This window comes from Sinohyriopsis cumingii, chromosome 10, assembly GCF_028554795.1.
Source record: "Sinohyriopsis cumingii isolate HCF-2022 chromosome 10, ASM2855479v2, whole genome shotgun sequence".
In the NCBI taxonomy this organism is placed as follows: domain Eukaryota; kingdom Metazoa; phylum Mollusca; class Bivalvia; order Unionida; family Unionidae; genus Sinohyriopsis; species Sinohyriopsis cumingii.
In genome coordinates, this window is record NC_142970.1 from 72363064 (window position 1) to 72381968 (window position 18905).

Sequence of the window (18905 nt, forward strand, 5' to 3'; positions counted from 1 at the left end):
ACAGACATGCACATTGGTTTTCAGGCAACAGTGTTAATAACACAATATGAATCTACTTGGTTTCATTTTGCAAACATTAATTTATGCAAGGAAAAACTGTGATATTTTATTGAATTTATAATTATATACTTCTCAGTGAATTCATTCAAATGTTAATTAGACTTATTTGTTTTGGTTGCTAATATTTAAGATACATTTCTTAAAGATTTTTAGTGGAATAAATTTATAATATCGTTTGTTTGTGACCATGCATGAGATTTATGATGTCGGTGTAAAAATTCATGTTTGTCTCAGCAAGCAACTTGTACAAAACAAATTGCACACAGACTCCATAAATCCCATATATGGTCACTAACAAATTATATAACTAATATCATTATGAGTGCTTTGACCAGACTGGGGTATGAACTTACTAAGGGACTTAGTATTATGTATTATACAATATTTAAATACCAGTCTACTTTATCTCAACACTAGCAAATTAAAATGAAATCTCCTGATTTTACTTTCTGCTAAATGATATTGTTTGGTTGGAAGTACAAGCACATTTAACATTTAATTAGATATATCATGCCAGGGAAATAGAAACTAAGTGCTGTTCTCCACTATGTCACATAAGGGAAATGGAAACTAAGTACAATTCACCATTATATGATGTCGGGGAAATGGGAACAAAGTACCATTCCTATGGAACTAAGCGCCATTTCCCACTGTATCATGTCAGAGAAATTGGAATTAAGTGCTGTTCCCCACTATGTCACATAAGGGAAATGGAAACTAAGTACCATTCACCATTATATGATGTCAGGGAAATTGGAAGAAAGTGCCATTCCCCACTATATCCTGTCAGGGAAATTTGAACTAAGTGCAATTCCCCACTATATCATGTGACAGAAATGCAAACTATGTGCTGTTCCCCATTATATCATGTCAGAGAAATGGAAAATAAGTACTGTTCCCCACTATATCATGTCAAGGAAATGGGAACTAAATACCATTCCACACTACATCATGTCAGGACATTGGGAACTAAGTGCCATTTTCCTACTATATCATATCATATCAGGAAAATGGGAACTTGAAGTGCCAATCCCCACTATATCTTGTCGGGCAAAATGGGAACAAAGTGCCATTCCTTACCATATCATGTCAGGGAAATAGGAACTAAGTGCCATTCCTCACCATATCATGTCAGGGAAATGGGAACTAAGTGCCATTCCTCACCATATCGTGTCAGGGAAATAGGAACTAAGTGCCATTCCTCACCATATCATTCAGGGAAATAGGAACTAAGTGCCGTTCCTCACCATATCATGTCAGTAAAATGGGAACTAAGTGCCATTCCTTACCATATCATGTCAGGGAAATGGGAACTAAGTGCAGTGTTCCCACGCTACCGGGAAATTGGGAAAAAGTCAGGATAAATGATAATTTTTTTCCAGACTGTGAAAAGTCTGGAATTTTGCAAATATTGATGAAAGTCAGGAAAAACCCGGGAATTTTCTGCCACCACTTGATGCCTGAAACAATCACGTAACTGAGTCGTAACTAAACTGATCATGAGTTAAATTGAGTTCTAACCAGAATATTCAGAGGGTGCAATATGTTTTATTTGGGTGCTTGCAATAAACATATATGCTGAGTCAATCCACATGCTCAGTGGATTAGATTCTTCTAGTAGACTTTAATTTTCAAAGTTTTAGATTGATATCCTTACCTTTCCTTGTCTGGAAGCTATGAAAACCACTCTAGCATCACAAGAGGCAAACATCGTGCTGGCAAAGCATAGCTGCTTACTGGATGGCTTAGCAAATTTTAAATATTGTTAGACTGAGTGATACATGCATGAAATGGATATGAAAATTACTTATTTTCTCAGATTTTGTGAGTATTAAAGTTGATGAAATGTGATCTGGTACTTGCGATTTGCATTGCTATTTGCATGAGTACACAAGTCTAGCAACCCACATTTTCCAATGTTGTAGAGAAAAAACAAAAAAAAAATATAATTGAATTTCTCTACAACAACATTAAAATGGAGTTTGCTGTGTCTATAAATGAAAGTCGTATACTGGTTATAATCAAAACACAAAAATGAAAGAACACAAAGTTTTCCTTATTTATAAATTCCGAGAGCAACTTCTGGAGTTCTGTTGTATCGTGGGACTACCATGTTGAGATGTGCTCTCTACTTGATAAATCAGACTCACCAGATTGCTGGTTTTTACAAAAAGTATCTGACTTTCATTTAATATAATTGAATTTCTCTACAACAACAATAAAATGGAGTTTGTTGTTGATATGACATGACTAATGAACTTCTGGTGTTATCGTTTGAGATTCGTGAAGTGACTAGTAATGCAGATGGCAAGTACCGGATCAGGTTTCATCAATGCCATAGGTTTAGTTCATGCAGGTATAAGTCAATATAACAGATATTTAAATTTTCTAGGCCCACTGGTAAGTGACTACCATACGTCGCTACCGCAAGGTGGCTGCAAATTCCAAATTTTCAATATGCAATTGCAATGACCCCACACCATAACCTGAATGTCCAAATATGAAAAATGGGGTATTAATATTTGGAGGAAACCCGGATTAGAGAATGGACTGCTATTCGTTTCAATCCAAATTTGTAGCCCAAATTGTTGAATCTCAGAGCTGAAATGAGAAATTGTCATCCCTTGTATTATATATTAAAAATATATTCTAGCCCCTGTATCTATACAGGTTTGGGGACTGGTTTAATAAATTACAAGACATGTTGATTTTACAGAAAATTCAGTCCTTGTTTACACAACAGTATATAATTTTGAAGGTCTTTTGTCAAAATTTATAGCAACCCTTTTTGAAAATGATTTTTAAATGATGGATTTTTAACCAGATCTTCTTAAGAGATTAGGTTGTTTGAAAATCTTGCTTGGGATTTTATATGTACAGATAAATTGCTGGTTAAACTCTCTTTGTTACATGACAAGATTCTAATTATTTGCATTTATTGTTTTTTTATTCTATAATAGGAAATGTTTACTTTGTATGTTATTTCATAAAGGTAAATTTTCTTTCACAGAAACCGGTGACCATTACATGGAGTGGATGGTTGGACGACTTGTCTGGTGTGGGAATGTATCAGTACGAGTTGTTTGCCTTGATTGCTAAAGGCTCAAATGAATTGATGACGGGAAACCTCATAGCAGGACCTACAGACATAAATGGTGCCGAGTCACGGGTATGATTACGAAATAAAATTTGTAGCATGAAATGGTAGTTTTTATGATCTGAAAATGAGATTCTTGGGAAACCCAATATTTGTGACATTAAATCAGTTAAAACAATTAAATCAATCAAATCAATAATTAGACATTAATTACAAGATTGTTATCACCATTGAAACAAATGTTTATATTGTTATTTCAAAAAAGACAAGAACTGAATGTAAAACCCGAATACATTTGGTTCACAACAGCAAAGAATGCAACTCAAGTAGGAATGACAAAAGTAAATGTTTTATTAATTAAATTGGATCTGTTGCCAAACCTATGTTACATGCTACTTTGAGTTCTTTTTTTAAGTATAAATTTCATGATTTTGTGAAAAAGCCATGTTTATTTTTTGGGCTGCCACAAAACACAGTATATGATATAATGATGTTCATCCATCTGTCTGTTTTCAATTTGGTTTCTGCACTATAGCCTGAGTTGTCCACCACTTTCAGTTGTTAAACTTGAGAATAACTTGCACTGGTGGAGAAAGGAAGAACTCTTCTGATTTCAAACTTGTAAGTTCAAAGGTCAAGCTCACGGACTGAAATACTGAAAATGGTTTCTATACAATAAATAGAGTTCTTTGCTATCTACAGTTACACAGATATGTGGATAGCTTGCACATGAAGTAAGGAAGAATCCTATCAATTTCAAAGTCCAAATGTTTAATAAAAGTTACCATCACTGACTAGTTTCATCTCAATAACTTCAATTCTACATGACATCCAGCAGTCAGACTTGGTGGATGGCTTGCACTTGTATTAGAACACGGGCTGTAGCTTAGGGTCAAAGATCAGGGTTCTTGACTAAAACAAGATAATTATTTTCTACACAATAACATTGGTTCTTCACAGACCTTGCCCAAAGTTTGTGGATGGCTTGCTCTTAGAGAAAGGAGGAAGTCTGATAATATTTGGTTCAAAAGGTCAAAGGTCAATGTCTTTCTGGTTGCAGAGAATAAAACTGGCTTCTGTACACAATTTTCAGTTATTTACATAGAGGACTATCAAACTTGGTACAGGTGTACAGTTTGTCATTCATGGCATTCATGGTACTCTTGCTGAATTTATGTAATGGAGTCCTATTGTTTCCACAGAAACATTATTTGTTAGGTCTTTAAACTCATGGAGTAGTAATGGAGTCCACTTGTTTCCACAGAAACATCATTATTTGTTAGGTCTTTAAACTCATGGAGTAGTAATGGAGTCCTATTGTTTCCACAGAAAAATCATTATTTGTTAGGTCTTTAAATATTTGGAGTAGGAAAGGAGTTCTATTTTTTCCATAGAAAGATCGTTATTTGTTAGGTCTTAAAACTCATGGAGTAGTAATGGAGTCCTATTGTTTCCAAATATATATTGTTATTTGTTAGGTCTGTAAGTTCATGGAGTCATAAGGGAGACCTATTTTTTTCACAGAAAGATGGTTATTTGTTAGATCTTTAAATTTATTGTGTAGGAAAGGAGTCCTATTGTTTCCACAAAAAGATCATTATTTGTTTGGTCTTTAAATATTTGGAGTAGGAAAGGAGTCCTATTTTTTTTCCATAGAAAGATTATTTGTTAAGTCTTTAAACTCATGGAGTAGTAATGGAGTCCTATTGTTTCCAAATAGAGTTTGTCATTTGTTAGGTCTGTAAGTTCATGGAGTCATGAAGAAGACCTATTTTTTCCACAGAAAGATGGTTATTTGTTAGATCTTTAAATTTGTGGAGTAGGAAAGAAGTCCTATTGTTTCCACAGAAAGATCATGATTTGTTAGGTCTGTAAATTTGGGCTTTGAAGTGACTATAAAGTATATCAAATCACTGTGTCTTGAAATAAGTGAATTTCACAGGAGTTTAATTTTTTTCAGTTTGAGATAACTTTCCCAGATCCAGGTGCCTACTTCGTGGTACTGACCTGTTTTGATAGAGCTGGAAACTTCAAAAGTACACGCAGATTATTACTGTTTGATGATGCTTCAGTTGTTACCATTCAGCATCAGTACCCAAATCTGATAATGTCAGCCACTAAAGAAACCAATCGATTGTGGATCATTGATAGGCCACCAGTAATTTATGTCAAGTGGACAGACAGGTAATTTTGAATTACAGTATGTTTCCCCAAATCGAGATGGATAATTTATCATATTAGATGTGATTCTTTGTTATTATTGTGCTGTATTATTGATACATAAGTGAACAATTTGTTCTGTAATTATATATTTAAACCTTCAGAATTTAACCACTGCCGTGATACCAATGATCCCACATCAAGCAGTCTGAATTTATTACAAAGGTTTTGTGAAAATTATTTTCTAAAATAAGTTTCCAAATCTGTGCACAATTGTCCAAGTCTAGGTGATATAGTTTTGAATAGGATGTTTTTATGTAATGATTTGTAGGGATGAAAGTACTGCAGCACCAATGCTCACAATTTGAATACTATTACCCTTTTCCAACAAGTTATACCATTGTACTGTGTTCCAAATGTTTCAGACTGGTACACTAAAATTAGTTTGCTAGCATAAAATGAACAGATCTCCCTAGTCTGTAAATCAACTGAAGAGAATGTCAGCAGGTGAAAAATGATGATAGAAAGTTTAAAGTAAAGTTTGTGATACAAAGTTAAAACTAATATTTATGAGACAGAGTTCAGACTAATGTTTTATGAAGCAAAGTTCAAAACAATGCTAAGGATACAAAGTTCAAACTAATGCAAATAAGATAATAATTCAAACTAATGCTTAAGATACAGTTTAATATAATGCTTAAGATACAAAGTTCAAAATAATGCTTAAGATACAGTTAAAAATAATGCTTATGATACAGTTAAAAATAATGCTAAAGATACAATGTTCAAACTAATGCTTAAGATACAATGTTCAAAATAATGCTTAAGATACAGTTCAGAATAAGGCTTATGATACAGTTCAAAATAATTCTTAAGATACAAGGTTCAAAATAATGTTTAAGATACAGTTCCAACTAATGCTTAAGATACAATGTTCAAAATAATGCTTAAGATACAAAGGTCAAAATAATGCTAAAGATACAATGTTCAAACTAATGCTTAAGATACAAAGATCAATATAATGCTTAAGATACAGTTCAAAATAATGCTTATGATACAGTTCAAAATAATTCTTAAGATACAAGGTTCAAAAATAATGCTTAAGATACAGTTCAAAATAATGCTTAAGATACAAAGTTTTTTTTAATGCTTAAGATACAAAGTTCAAAATAATGCTAAAGATACAAAGTTCAAACTAATGCTTAAGATGCAAAGATCAAAATAATGTTTTAGATACAAAGTTCAAAATAATGCTTAAGATAAAAGTTCAAAATAATACTTAACATACATAGTTCAAAATAATGCTTAAGATACAGTTCAAAATAATGCTTAAGAAACAGTTCAAAATAATGCTTAAGATCCAATGTTCAATATAACGCTTACGATACAAAGTTCAAAGTAATGCTAAGATAACAAAGTTCAAAATAATGCTTAACATACAGAATTCAAAATAATGCTTCAGATAACAGTTCAAAATAATGCTTATGATACAAGGTTCAAAATAAATGCTTAAGATAACAGTTCAAAATAATGCTTAAGATATGGTTCAAAATAATGCTTAAGTTACAAAGTTTAAACTAATGCTTAAGATACAATGTTCAAGAAAATGCTTAAGATGCAAAGATCAAAATAATGTTTTAGATACAAAGTTCAAAATAATGCTTAAGATAAAAGTTCAAAATAATACTTAACATACATAGTTCAAAATAATGCTTAAGATACAGTTCAAAATAATGCTTAAGAAACAGTTCAAAATAATGCTTAAGATCCAATGTTCAATATAACGCTTACGATACAAAGTTCAAAGTAATGCTAAGATAACAAAGTTCAAAATAATGCTTAACATACAGAATTCAAAATAATGCTTCAGATAACAGTTCAAAATAATGCTTATGATACAAGGTTCAAAATAAATACTTAAGATAACAGTTCAAAATAATGCTTAAGATATGGTTCAAAATAATGCTTAAGTTACAAAGTTTAAACTAATGCTTAAGATACAATGTTCAATAAAATGCTTAAGATACAAAGTTCAAAATAATGCTTAAGATACAGTTCAAAATAATGCTTATGATACAATGTTCAAAATAATGCTTAAGATAGAATGTTCAAAATAATGCTTAAGATACCAAGTTCCAACTAATGCTTAAGATACAAAGATCTAAATAATGCTGATGATACAAATTTCAAAATAATGTTTAAGATACAAAGTTCAAACTAATGCTTAAGATACAAAGTTCAGACTAATGTTCAAGATACCAAGTTCAAACTAATTCTTCAAGAACATACTTTTATGTATACATTTGCTCATAGCAATATGATGTAATTGAAAAGGTGTATTTCCCCGAATGAAAAAATGATTTCTGGACAGGTTTCTTATATTCTGAAAACTTTATGCTCAATGTGCATAAGGGTGGACATCTTAGTTTTCACAATTGGATTATTGTTCGAAATGATAAAGAATACACTTTATTGATGTTATCTCATTACTTCTTTAAACAACATGGGCTAGGAAAACACTATGTGATCCTCTTGGGCCTCTTCCAATGTCAAACTTAAATTTTATTCTGGATGTTATATTTTTCCAGTGAAAACTATTGGCCTGCTGCTATCATGGTTGAAGTTTCTGGTTATCATATGGAAGGTGCTATACCTATTTTTATCTTAACACACCTGGTATTGTATGATAATGACCTGTATTTTATGATATGGTCTTGTCATGCATTGTATAGCATGGTCTTGTCATGCATTGTATGGCATGGTCTTGTATTATATTGGATGGTCTTGTCATGCATTGTGTGGCACGGTCTTGTATTATATGGTATGGTCTTGTCATGCATTGTATGGTATGATCTTATCATACATTGTATGGCATGGTTTGTCATGCATTATGGTATGGTCATGAATTTTAAGGCATGGTCCTATCATGTTTTATATAGCATCATCTTGTATTATATGATATGGTCTTGTCATGCAATGTATGTATTGTAACAAGATAACTGGGTGGGATATCTCGGATTAACAACAGAACACGTTTTGGCGACACAGATATATGGTTTAATATGGCGATTTATATGAGTAGTGGATTATGAAGATGTGTGCGTATTTATAATCCAAATATTGGATCTATTTAACATAAAAAACACACAGTTTCAAAGATGAAAAAAATATACAAATAAATTTAGTTCAGTAACCCTAAAATACAGGATAAATGATTTCACAAATGATTCAATAATGAAAAGATGAATATAGTTCACTCAAATAGTAAACAATGTAAGCGTTTACACATAGTAAAAAAAATGTATTCGCTCAGGTAGCGAAATTATGTCACTAAACAAGAACGGATATACAATCTATCCTTCCAGTCCTGAATAATACACTGGGTCTTACTAACCCAAAATTAGCATACAGCTAAAAATACATGTGTGGAGATGCACTCCGTCACCCGTGCACCTTATCCGCTCCACAGCTCCTCTGAATCAATTTCACAACCAATATAGACTCCGGACCCTCGGAATACTATGATCACTTGAAACATTAGACCCTCCGGACACTTGAAATATTAGACCCTCCGGACCCCCTGGTCCTTTGACGGCTCTACAGCTGGGTCACCTTAGTCCCTCTGGACACTCCGGACGCTAGACATTAGACGCTCCGGCACCTTAAACGCTCCGGACACACGGACGTTTCTACCCTCTGACAACACCGGACACCCCGGATATTCCTACCATCAAAACACTCAGTCAGCTGAAAATATACCCGATACAGTGTACTACACTTGATACAGACATAACGTAAGGACGTTATACATGGTAAGTTAAAAAGATTATATTATTATGGCAATTACAAAACAGAGGTTCAATAGTAAACCTAACCCTGCTTGATAAGACAATAGTAAACAACTTTTTTAAAAAAAATGTAACTTTACATTACCAATACAAATCCTGCACTACGTCGCAACAAGAATAAAAAATGCACGCATTATAGTATGTAAAGAAAACTATAACAAACATGCAAAGGTAAATATGGTAATACACTAGTTATCACTTAAAACCCAAAAATTACCTACCCCTACAGCTGGAGTTGTGCGAATCCTTTAAGCAGGCTGCTTGCTGACAAAACCATTAGTATTGTAAAGGTCCTTTACATGTAGTAACGTATTTATACCTTTAGAATTTTCGTTATTCTTTATCAAAGGCACCTTGCACGTGTGGCACAGGACGAATCGTACTCACGATTTCGAAATACATAGACCATATTATAATCACCCTCGGGTATCGTTGTACAGAGAAAAAGAAACGAAACCTGAGTACATGTATTTAATTAACAACATTTACACCATTCTGTGACAATACCTCCCCCCTAAAAAAAAAAGTGGTATCACTTTTAGAACAATCACGGAATGTGAACAATGAAACATTATTAAAACTAACAATTTTCAGACCGAACGAAATGATTTGCTAATTACACCCTACTTAAAAAATCAGCTCCCACATTTTCTGACCCTCGAATTGCCTCGATTCGAAAACTGTATGGTTGCAAAGACAACGCCCAACGCATCAATCTTGCATTGGTGACCTTTGCTTTATTCAAATATAAAAGCGGCTGATGGTCCGTTTGCAAGGTAAACTCCCTCCCAAAAAGATATGTATGGAATTTTCCTATTCCCCATACTAAACCTAGGCACTCCTTTTCAATCACGGAGTACTTTTCCTCGCTAGGGAGCAATTTCCTACTTGCATAAGCAATGGGCAATTTCATCCCCCCTTGCTCCTGTAGCAAAACAGCCCCAAGACCCGTATCGGACGCATCAGTCCTCAGTACAAAAGGTTTATCTATTTCCGGCAACTTTAAAATTGGTGCACTTACCAGTTTGTGTTTTAGAGTGTTAAACGCTTTTTCCTGGCATACACCCCATGAAACTTTATTCCGTTGCCCCTTCCTAGTCAAATCCGTTAATGGGCTGGCAATAGCCGAAAAGTTGGGGACGAATTTCCTGTAGAACCCGATTAGACCTAGGAAAGACCTTACTTGTTTTTTTGTCTCTGGTCTAGGGGCATCCCTGATTGCTCCTATTTTATCTGGATGAGGTTGCAACTGGCCTAGTCCACTTACCAGATGTCCCAAACATTCCAGACTGGAATACCCTATGCTACACTTAGTAGGCCTAACTGAAAGATTTGCAATGTGAAGTCTATCGAACAGATCCCGTAATACCTTAACATGTTCATCCCATGTATGCTTGTAAACAAAGATGTCATCTACGAAGCTGTCGACGTTTTCCGTTCCGTTTAATAATTTGCGCATGAGACGAACACACGACGCACCGGCGTTGACTAAACCGAAAGGCATAACTTTAAATTGAAACAGTCCTTTGGGAGTCGCGAATGCCGTTAACTCGCGGGCATTATCGGCGATGGGTATCTGCCAATATCCCTTGCTTAGATCTAATTTGGAAATGTATTTATGACCTGCCAATTTTGAAAATACACTTTCCATATCTGGCATTGGTTCTGCATCAAATACGGTGATCTTGTTTAATTGCCGAAAGTCGATGCAAAACCGGTTGGCCCCGTCTTTCTTTCTGACTAACACCACGGGGGACGAGTATGGGGAGTTTGAAGGTTCGATCACTCCCTGGTCTAACATTTTCATCACTTCTTCGCTGATTGTCTCCCGTGCATTAAAGGGTATCGGATATCCTTTAATCCTGATAGGCTCAGTGGTATTCAATTTGATCTCGTGTCGAATTAGACCCGTACAGCCTGGTCTGTCCGTGAACACATCTGGATATTTGGACAAAACCTCCATAATCTGTGTACGTTGACCCTCCGATAACTCAGGGCATACATTTATCTGGTCAATACTTTCTTTACCAACGTCCATGGGGTATTCAAGGGGTACTTCTGTGCTGGAGACGAATTCCGCTTCGTCGCCAGACCTATCCTCTATCACCGCAACGCATACTACATTCAAAATCCCTTTATCAATCGTTTGTCCAGGTCTCGCTACGTAGAGTTTAAGCATATTGGCGTGAAATGTCTTGGACTTCCCCTCCATATCAATGATATAATCCATTTCGCCTTTCACCTGTCTGACTTCATATGGCCCTTTCCATTGGACTAGCAGCTTGTTGTTATTCGTTGGGAGAAGCACCAACACTTGATCGCCTACGTCAAATTTTTTACTCCAAGTTCCTCGGTTGTAGTACTTGGCGTACCTACGACTAGATTTCGCGAGTTTGTCTTGCGCCATTTGACAAGTACTTTCTAATCTTTCGCGCAAATCAACTACGTAATGGTATGTGGTCTTAACTTCTTCGTCCGCGACCTCGTCTGTCCACAGTTCACGAAGTATGCGCATAGGACCACGAACTGTCCTACCGTACAATAGTTCAAACGGGGAGAAACCCAAGCTTTCCTGAGGAACCTCACGATATGCGAACAGAAGGGCGTTCATATATCTATCCCAATCTTTTGGTCTTTCCGCACACATTCTCCGCAACATTTGCTTCAATGTGCCGTTGAATTTCTCGACCAATCCATTGCACATAGGATGGTAAGGTGTTGTGCGTAACTGTTTAAGGGACAACAACCTACTAATTTCTGCCATGAGATCTGAGGTGAATTGCGCTCCACAATCCGTAAGAACCTCTTCGGGCACTCTGACCCTGCTGAACATGTCTACGAGCGCTTCGGCTACACGTTCGGTTTCAATTGATGGCAAAGCTATGGCTTCTGGATATCTGGTAGTGTAATCTACCAGTGTCAAGATGTATCGGTTTTCCCGATCTGTATGCGGAAATATTGGTCCTACAATGTCGATGGCTACTCGTTTGAACGGAGTATCTATCAAGGGCATCTGACCTAATGGTACTCTAGTTACCCTGCCTTTAGAGATCGTCTTCTGGCAAACGTCGCACGAGCGACAGAACCGCGCTATGTCGCTATTGACGCCAGGCCAATAAAATTCTCTTAATACCCTATCCGTTGTTTTCTTTACGCCTAAATGACCTGCCATACTCGACTCGTGCGCGACCTTTAATACATGTGCCTTAAATTTCTGGGGAACCACTAATTGCAAGAACTTCCTATCCGATGTAGAGTATTCCCTGTACATTAAACCCTTTCGAACAAGGAATTTAGAGGAACTCCCGTTCTTACACTTTCTCACGGTACCCGTTAATGCCTTCTCAGAGGTTGCACGTAAAGACGCGTCACGTTTTTGCTCATTTTGGAATTCTTCGCGGGATATATCAGTAATGGCTTCCGGTACTTTTAACTTACGCAAAGGTTTATTTTCCTCCTTTACCTGAGCCCTAGTTTGCACTGCCTGGACGATAGGGAATCGGAAATCTGCTGTGGTTGGAAGTCTAGAACCCGGTACGTTGCCAATCGTCAGTTCATAGATCGGGTTGGCTACGCATAAAGCTTCCACAGTCCTGGTCAAAAAAAGTGTATCTATCATTATCCTTGCAACTGGAACGTGGTCGATTGTCTGGTCAAGCAAAATGCAAGGTGATTTAACCCCAAGCAATTGATCATCGCGGACTAAGCTCCGTTTCACAACTACAGTAGTGCATCCCGTGTCTCGTAGAACGGTGACTTCTTGTCCGTTAACAGTGCCGTTTGCAGTCGGCACCTGTGCCTCTGGAAAAATACACGTGCTGATTGATTGGATCACATCGCGACTGATCTCTGAACGCACCACCGGTTCACACACCGCTTTCCGCTTAACTTGCTGGGAAACATTAAGTTTTCCATTTACCGATCTTCTGCCTCTAATGGCTACCGCTACTTTCTGGACTGGTCCCTTCCGCTTAGGACAATAGTGGGAGATATGACCCACTTCCTTGCAAATGAAACATTGCATGTCACTCCGCTTCCCCTGGTTACTCCTACCAGATTTTTCAGGTTCCCTGGGTTTTCTGTCGTTAACCTGATTCCCACCTTTGACATCTCGCGTGATGACATTCTGCGAACCTCCCCGAGCTTCAGCGAACAAATCCGCCTGTGTGGCCATTTCATGTACATTTGTGAAGGATCTTTCCTTCAAGAATAAATATAACTCCTTGCCACAAGTTGTTAACAATTGGTCACGAAGCAAGAAATCGACAAGACCCTCAAATGTCTTGACGACTTTACCACATTCCACCCATCACTGCAAATAATTGCAAGTCCTACTGACGAACTGGGTGAATGTTTCGCCTCTCTCTGGTTTACTATACTTAAACTTCTTGCGAAACCCTTGCTCGGTTAGTTCATATTTCTTGAGAAGTGCCTCTTTCAACACGGGGTAATTGAGCAAATCGGCCATGGATAAATGCGAATACACGTCTAATGCTTTACCTTTCAATAACGTGCTAAGATGGAGCGGCCAATCGTCTTTCTTCCATTTTTGTACCGTAGCATACCTCTCGAACCTATTTAGATAACTATCCATATTATCTTTATCGTCTTCAAATGGGGGCAATTTTGGACCTCTCAGTTTAACATCATGTTCCCCCTCCTTTTTAGCTTGCAATAGCTCAGAATTTCTTAGATATTCCTTCTGCCAATTTCTATCTTCCCCTTCTAACTTCTCCCTCTCTGCTTCCCTTTCCCATTCTATCCTTTCCCTCTCAGCCTGTTTCTCTAGTTCAATCTTACCCTTCTCTAATTCTATCATTTCCTTCTGGGTTTCCCTTTTTTCCCTTTCTATTTGTTGTTCCCTTTCAAATTTTTCCCTTTCTATTTGTTGTTTCCTTTCAAATTTTTCCCTCTCTAATTCCCTCTCCTTTAATCTTTGGTCCCTCTCCCGGGCTTGTTCTTCACGAACGAAATTTCTAAGGGACTCCCCCTCATAACCAAACTGTTTCCCCAGTTCTACCAGTTCTTTCATAAAAGACATTTCAAAAGTTTGGTGGTGACCAACCTTAAAGTGCAGTTGTATACAAAACACGTAATTACCACAAACCGTATTTTCTTTCACGAAATGCAACAAAAATATTAAATACAAAAAATAAAGTAATATTAGGTATCTACCTAACCTTGGTGCTTTGACAAACGCATCTGAAACACACAAAAAGCATACAAATATAATAAAACAATTTGAGTGCTCTGTTATATCCGAAATGATCCCACTTCTGACACCATTTGTAACAAGATAACCAGGTGGGAAATCTCGGATTAACAACAGAACACGTTTTGACGACACAGATATATGGTTTAATATGGCGATTTATATGAGTAGTGGATTATGAAGATGTGTGCGTATTTATAATCCAAATATTGGATCTATTTAACATAAAAAACGCACAGTTTCAAAGATGAAAAAAATATACAAATAAATTTAGTTCAGTAACCCTAAAATACAGGATAAATGATTTCCCAAATGATTCAATAATGAAAAGATGAATATGGTTCACTCAAATAGTAAACAATGTAAGCGTTTACACATAGTAAAAAAAATGTATTCGCTCAGGTAGCGAAATTATGTCACTAAACAAGAACGGATATACAATCTATCCTTCCAGTCCTGAATAATACACTGGGTCTTACTAACCCAAAATTAGCATACAGCTAAAAATACATGTGTGGAGATGCACTCCGTCACCCGTGCACCTTACCCGCTCCACAGCTCCTCTGAATCAATTTCACAACCAATATAGACTCCGGACCCTCAGAATACTATGATCACTTGAAACATTAGACCCTCCAGACACTTGAAATATTAGACCCTCCGGACCCCCTGGTCCTTTGACGGCTCTACAGCTGGGTCACCTTAGTCCCTCTGGACACTCCGGACGCTAGACATTAGACGCTCCGGCACCTTAAACGCTCCGGACACACGGACGTTTCTGCCCTCTGACAACACCGGACACCCCGGATATTCCTACCATCAAAACACTCAGTCAGCTGAAAATATACCCGATACAGTGTACTACACTTGATACAGACATAACGTAAGGACGTTATACATGGTAAGTTAAAAAGATTATATTATTATGGCAATTACAAAACAGAGGTTCAATAGTAAACCTAACCCTGCTTGATAAGACAATAGTAAACAACTTTTTTTTAAAAAAATGTAACTTTACATTACCAATACAAATCCTGCACTACGTCGCAACAAGAATAAAAAATGCACGCATTATAGTATGTAAAGAAAACTATAACAAACATGCAAAGGTAAATATGGTAATACACTAGTTATCACTTAAAACCCAAAAATTACCTACCCCTACAGCTGGAGTTGTGCGAATCCTTTAAGCAGGCCCCTTGCTGACAAAACCATTAGTATTGTAAAGGTCCTTTACATGTAGTAACGTATTTATACCTTTAGAATTTTTGTTATTCTTTATCAAAGGCACCTTGCACGTGTGGCACAGGACGAATCGTACTCACGATTTCGAAATACATAGACCATATTATAATCACCCTCGGGTATCGTTGTACAGAGAAAAAGAAACGAAACCCAAGTACATGTATTTAATTAACAACATTTACACCATTCCGTGACAATGGCATGTTCTTGTCATGCATTATATGGTATGGTCTTGCATTATATGGTATGGTCTTGTCATGCATTATATGGTATGGTCATGTCATGCATTGTATGGCATGGTCTTGTCATGCATTGTATGGTATGGTCATGTCATGCATTGTATGGTATGGTCTTGCATTATATGGTATGATCTTGTCATTCATTATATGGTATGGTCTTGAATTATATGGTATGGTCTTGTCATGAATTTTATGGCATGGTCCTATCATGCATTATATAGCATCATCTTGTATTATATGGTATGGTCTTGTCATGCAATGTATGGCATGTTCTTGTCATGAATTATATGGTATGGTCTTGCATTATATGGTATGATCTTGTCATTCATTATATGGTATGATCTTGCCATGCATTATGTGGTATGGTCTTGTCATGCAGTATATTGTATGGTCATGTCATGCATTGCATGGTATGGTCATGTCATGCACTGTATAGTATGATCTTGTCATGCATTATATGGTATGGTCTTGCCATGCATTGTATGGTATGGTCATGTCATGCATTGTATGGTATAGTCATGTCATGCATTATATGGTATGGTCTTGCCATGCATTGTATGGTATGGTCATGTCATGCATTGTATGGTATAGTCATGTCATGCATTATATGGTATGGTCTTGCCATGCATTGCATAGTATGGTCTTGTCATGCATTATATGGTATGGTCTTGTCATGCATTATATGGTATGGTCTTGTCATGCATTATATGGCATGGTCATGTCATGTATTGTATGGTATGGTCATGTCATGCATTATATGGTATGGTCATGTCATGCATTGCATGGTATGGTCATGTCATGCATTATATGGTATGGTCTTGCCATGCATTATATGGTATGGTCTTGTCATGCATTATATGGTATGGTCATGTCATGCATTGTATGGTATGGTCTTGTCATGCATTGTATGGTATGGTCTTGTCATGCATTATATGGTATGATCATGTATTATATGGTGCTGTCTTGTCATGCATTATATGGCATAGTGGGGTCCCAAGTGGCTGAGTGGTCTAAAGTGCTCTCCATTACAGATCATTGCCATCTCACCTCTGTCTTTGTGGGTTTGAGTCTTGGATTCAGCCAATGTGGGTATGTGAGAAAGCTTGCCATTTGCTTCACGTGGGTCGGTGGTTCTTTCTGGGGTTTTCCCAGGGTTTTCCTCCACCATTATTACTGGCTGCCATGTATATCCTATTGTGTGCTGAAAATAGGTGTTAAACCCTACAACAACAATAACAACAATTATATGGTATGGTCTTGTCATGCATTGTAAAGGATGGTCTTGGTCTTGTCACGTACATTGTGTTGTCAACCCTCATTTGCATTCTTCTCAAAAACCAATTGACCTGTTTCAGCTAAACTGTAGAACACATCCTGGCATAAAACCTTTCAGATTTGTAGAAATGAAGCCAAAGCTGCATCCAATGTGACTGTAATAGAAAACCCTAAATGAACAAGCAGTATCCTCAGATAAGAGCCTTTTAAATTTATACAGTTTCTGCTGATCAACCATTAAATATGGCCACCGTTACTAACAAAAGACACATATTTTGACAAATCTGACAGGAAGCATTCTGGTGCGAAGGTTTTTATGTTGTTCCAAGCCACCGTCATACATGGTTAGTGTAAATAAAATAAACAACTTCTCAAAAACTGCTGCACAGTATTTGAACAACGGACCGTACTGAATAAGGACTGTTTTCTGCTCCTATTTTAGTTACTGTTAGTGTTAAAATGTCAGTAACAGAAGTAACATATTATACGTAACATATTATACTGCAGAGTATTCTTCACTTCCAGCCACATTATCTACAAATTATGTGTAGCTTTAGAAACAAAACTGAGGGGAAACTATTATGCTTGTAGTTTAAATGGTCACTGGTAGTTACTTGTCATTAAGATAAGATAGTTTGATTCTAATGATGGGAAGGTATGGTCTGATTGTCTTTTGTTTTTTTTTAATTATAAAGTTTCATTTGTTAACTTCTAATGCAAATTAAATTAGTTTCAATATTGCCATTAAATTTGAATCATTATTAACTTAAAAGTTGGAATTTTTATTGCTGACACCCAGATACCAGTTTGTATCCTTTTTGTAATAAAACCTTACTGTACAATCGATTGATATAAAGAAATGTTTTATGTGATCATTGTAAAAGTCATTCAAACTTTATTTTCATATGTCCTATGATCACAGAATGCAAATAATAATTGAAAAAGTGTCATGCCTGTCTGTTATCTGTGTTTCCCAGCATGCTTATGTCCCCTTGGCAGCTGCCATGTGCTCTCAAAACTTTCAACAGAAATATACAAAAATCCGGCACTTCAAAACACTAATATCTAATGAAAAAAGTTAACATGGTTCAGATGACAGTTTGTATTATACTTAAACCTTTCACACAGTATATTTTGGGCATAAAGATTTGACTCTTCTTTTTTTCTTACATATGCACAGCATGCTTGTTTGCTCGCCATTACAAGATTTGACACCTCTCTTTGTCTCACATGTGCACATCATGCTTATTTGCCCACCATTACAAGATTTGACACCACTCTTTGTCTCACATGTGCACAGCATGCTTGTTTGCCCACCATTACAAGATTGGATACCTCTCTTAGTCTTACATATGTACAGCATGCTTGTTTGCTCACCATTACAAGATTTGACACCTCTCTTTGTTTCACATGTGTACAGCATGCTTGTTTGCCCACCATTACAAGATTTGACACCTCTCTTTGTCTCACATGTGCACATCATGCTTGTTTGCCCACCATTACAAGATTTGACACCTGTCTTTGTCTTACATGTGCACAGCATGCTTGTTTGCCCACCATTACAAGATTTGACACCTCTCTTTGTCTCACATGTGCACATCATGCTTGTTTGCCCACCATTACAAGATTTGACACCACTCTTTGTCTCACATGTGCACATCATGCTTGTTTGCCCACCATTTCAAGATTTGACACCTCTCTTAGTCTTACATATGTACAGCATGCTTGTTTGCCCACCATTACAAGATTTGACACCTCTCTTTGTCTAA

General features: G+C 36.6%; 1 protein-coding gene across 1 annotated transcript in view; it reads left to right on the plus strand.

Annotated features, from left to right (window-relative positions):
* Window positions 1-18905, plus strand: part of LOC149790378 (uncharacterized) — a 75557-nt gene extending 56652 nt beyond the window's left edge. The window contains exons 8-10 of the mRNA XM_089973210.1: window positions 3071-3229; window positions 5118-5341; window positions 18317-18905. Of these exons, the coding sequence (XP_089829336.1) occupies window positions 3071-3229; window positions 5118-5341; window positions 18317-18905 (972 nt within the window). The remainder of the gene's footprint in view (window positions 1-3070; window positions 3230-5117; window positions 5342-18316) is intronic.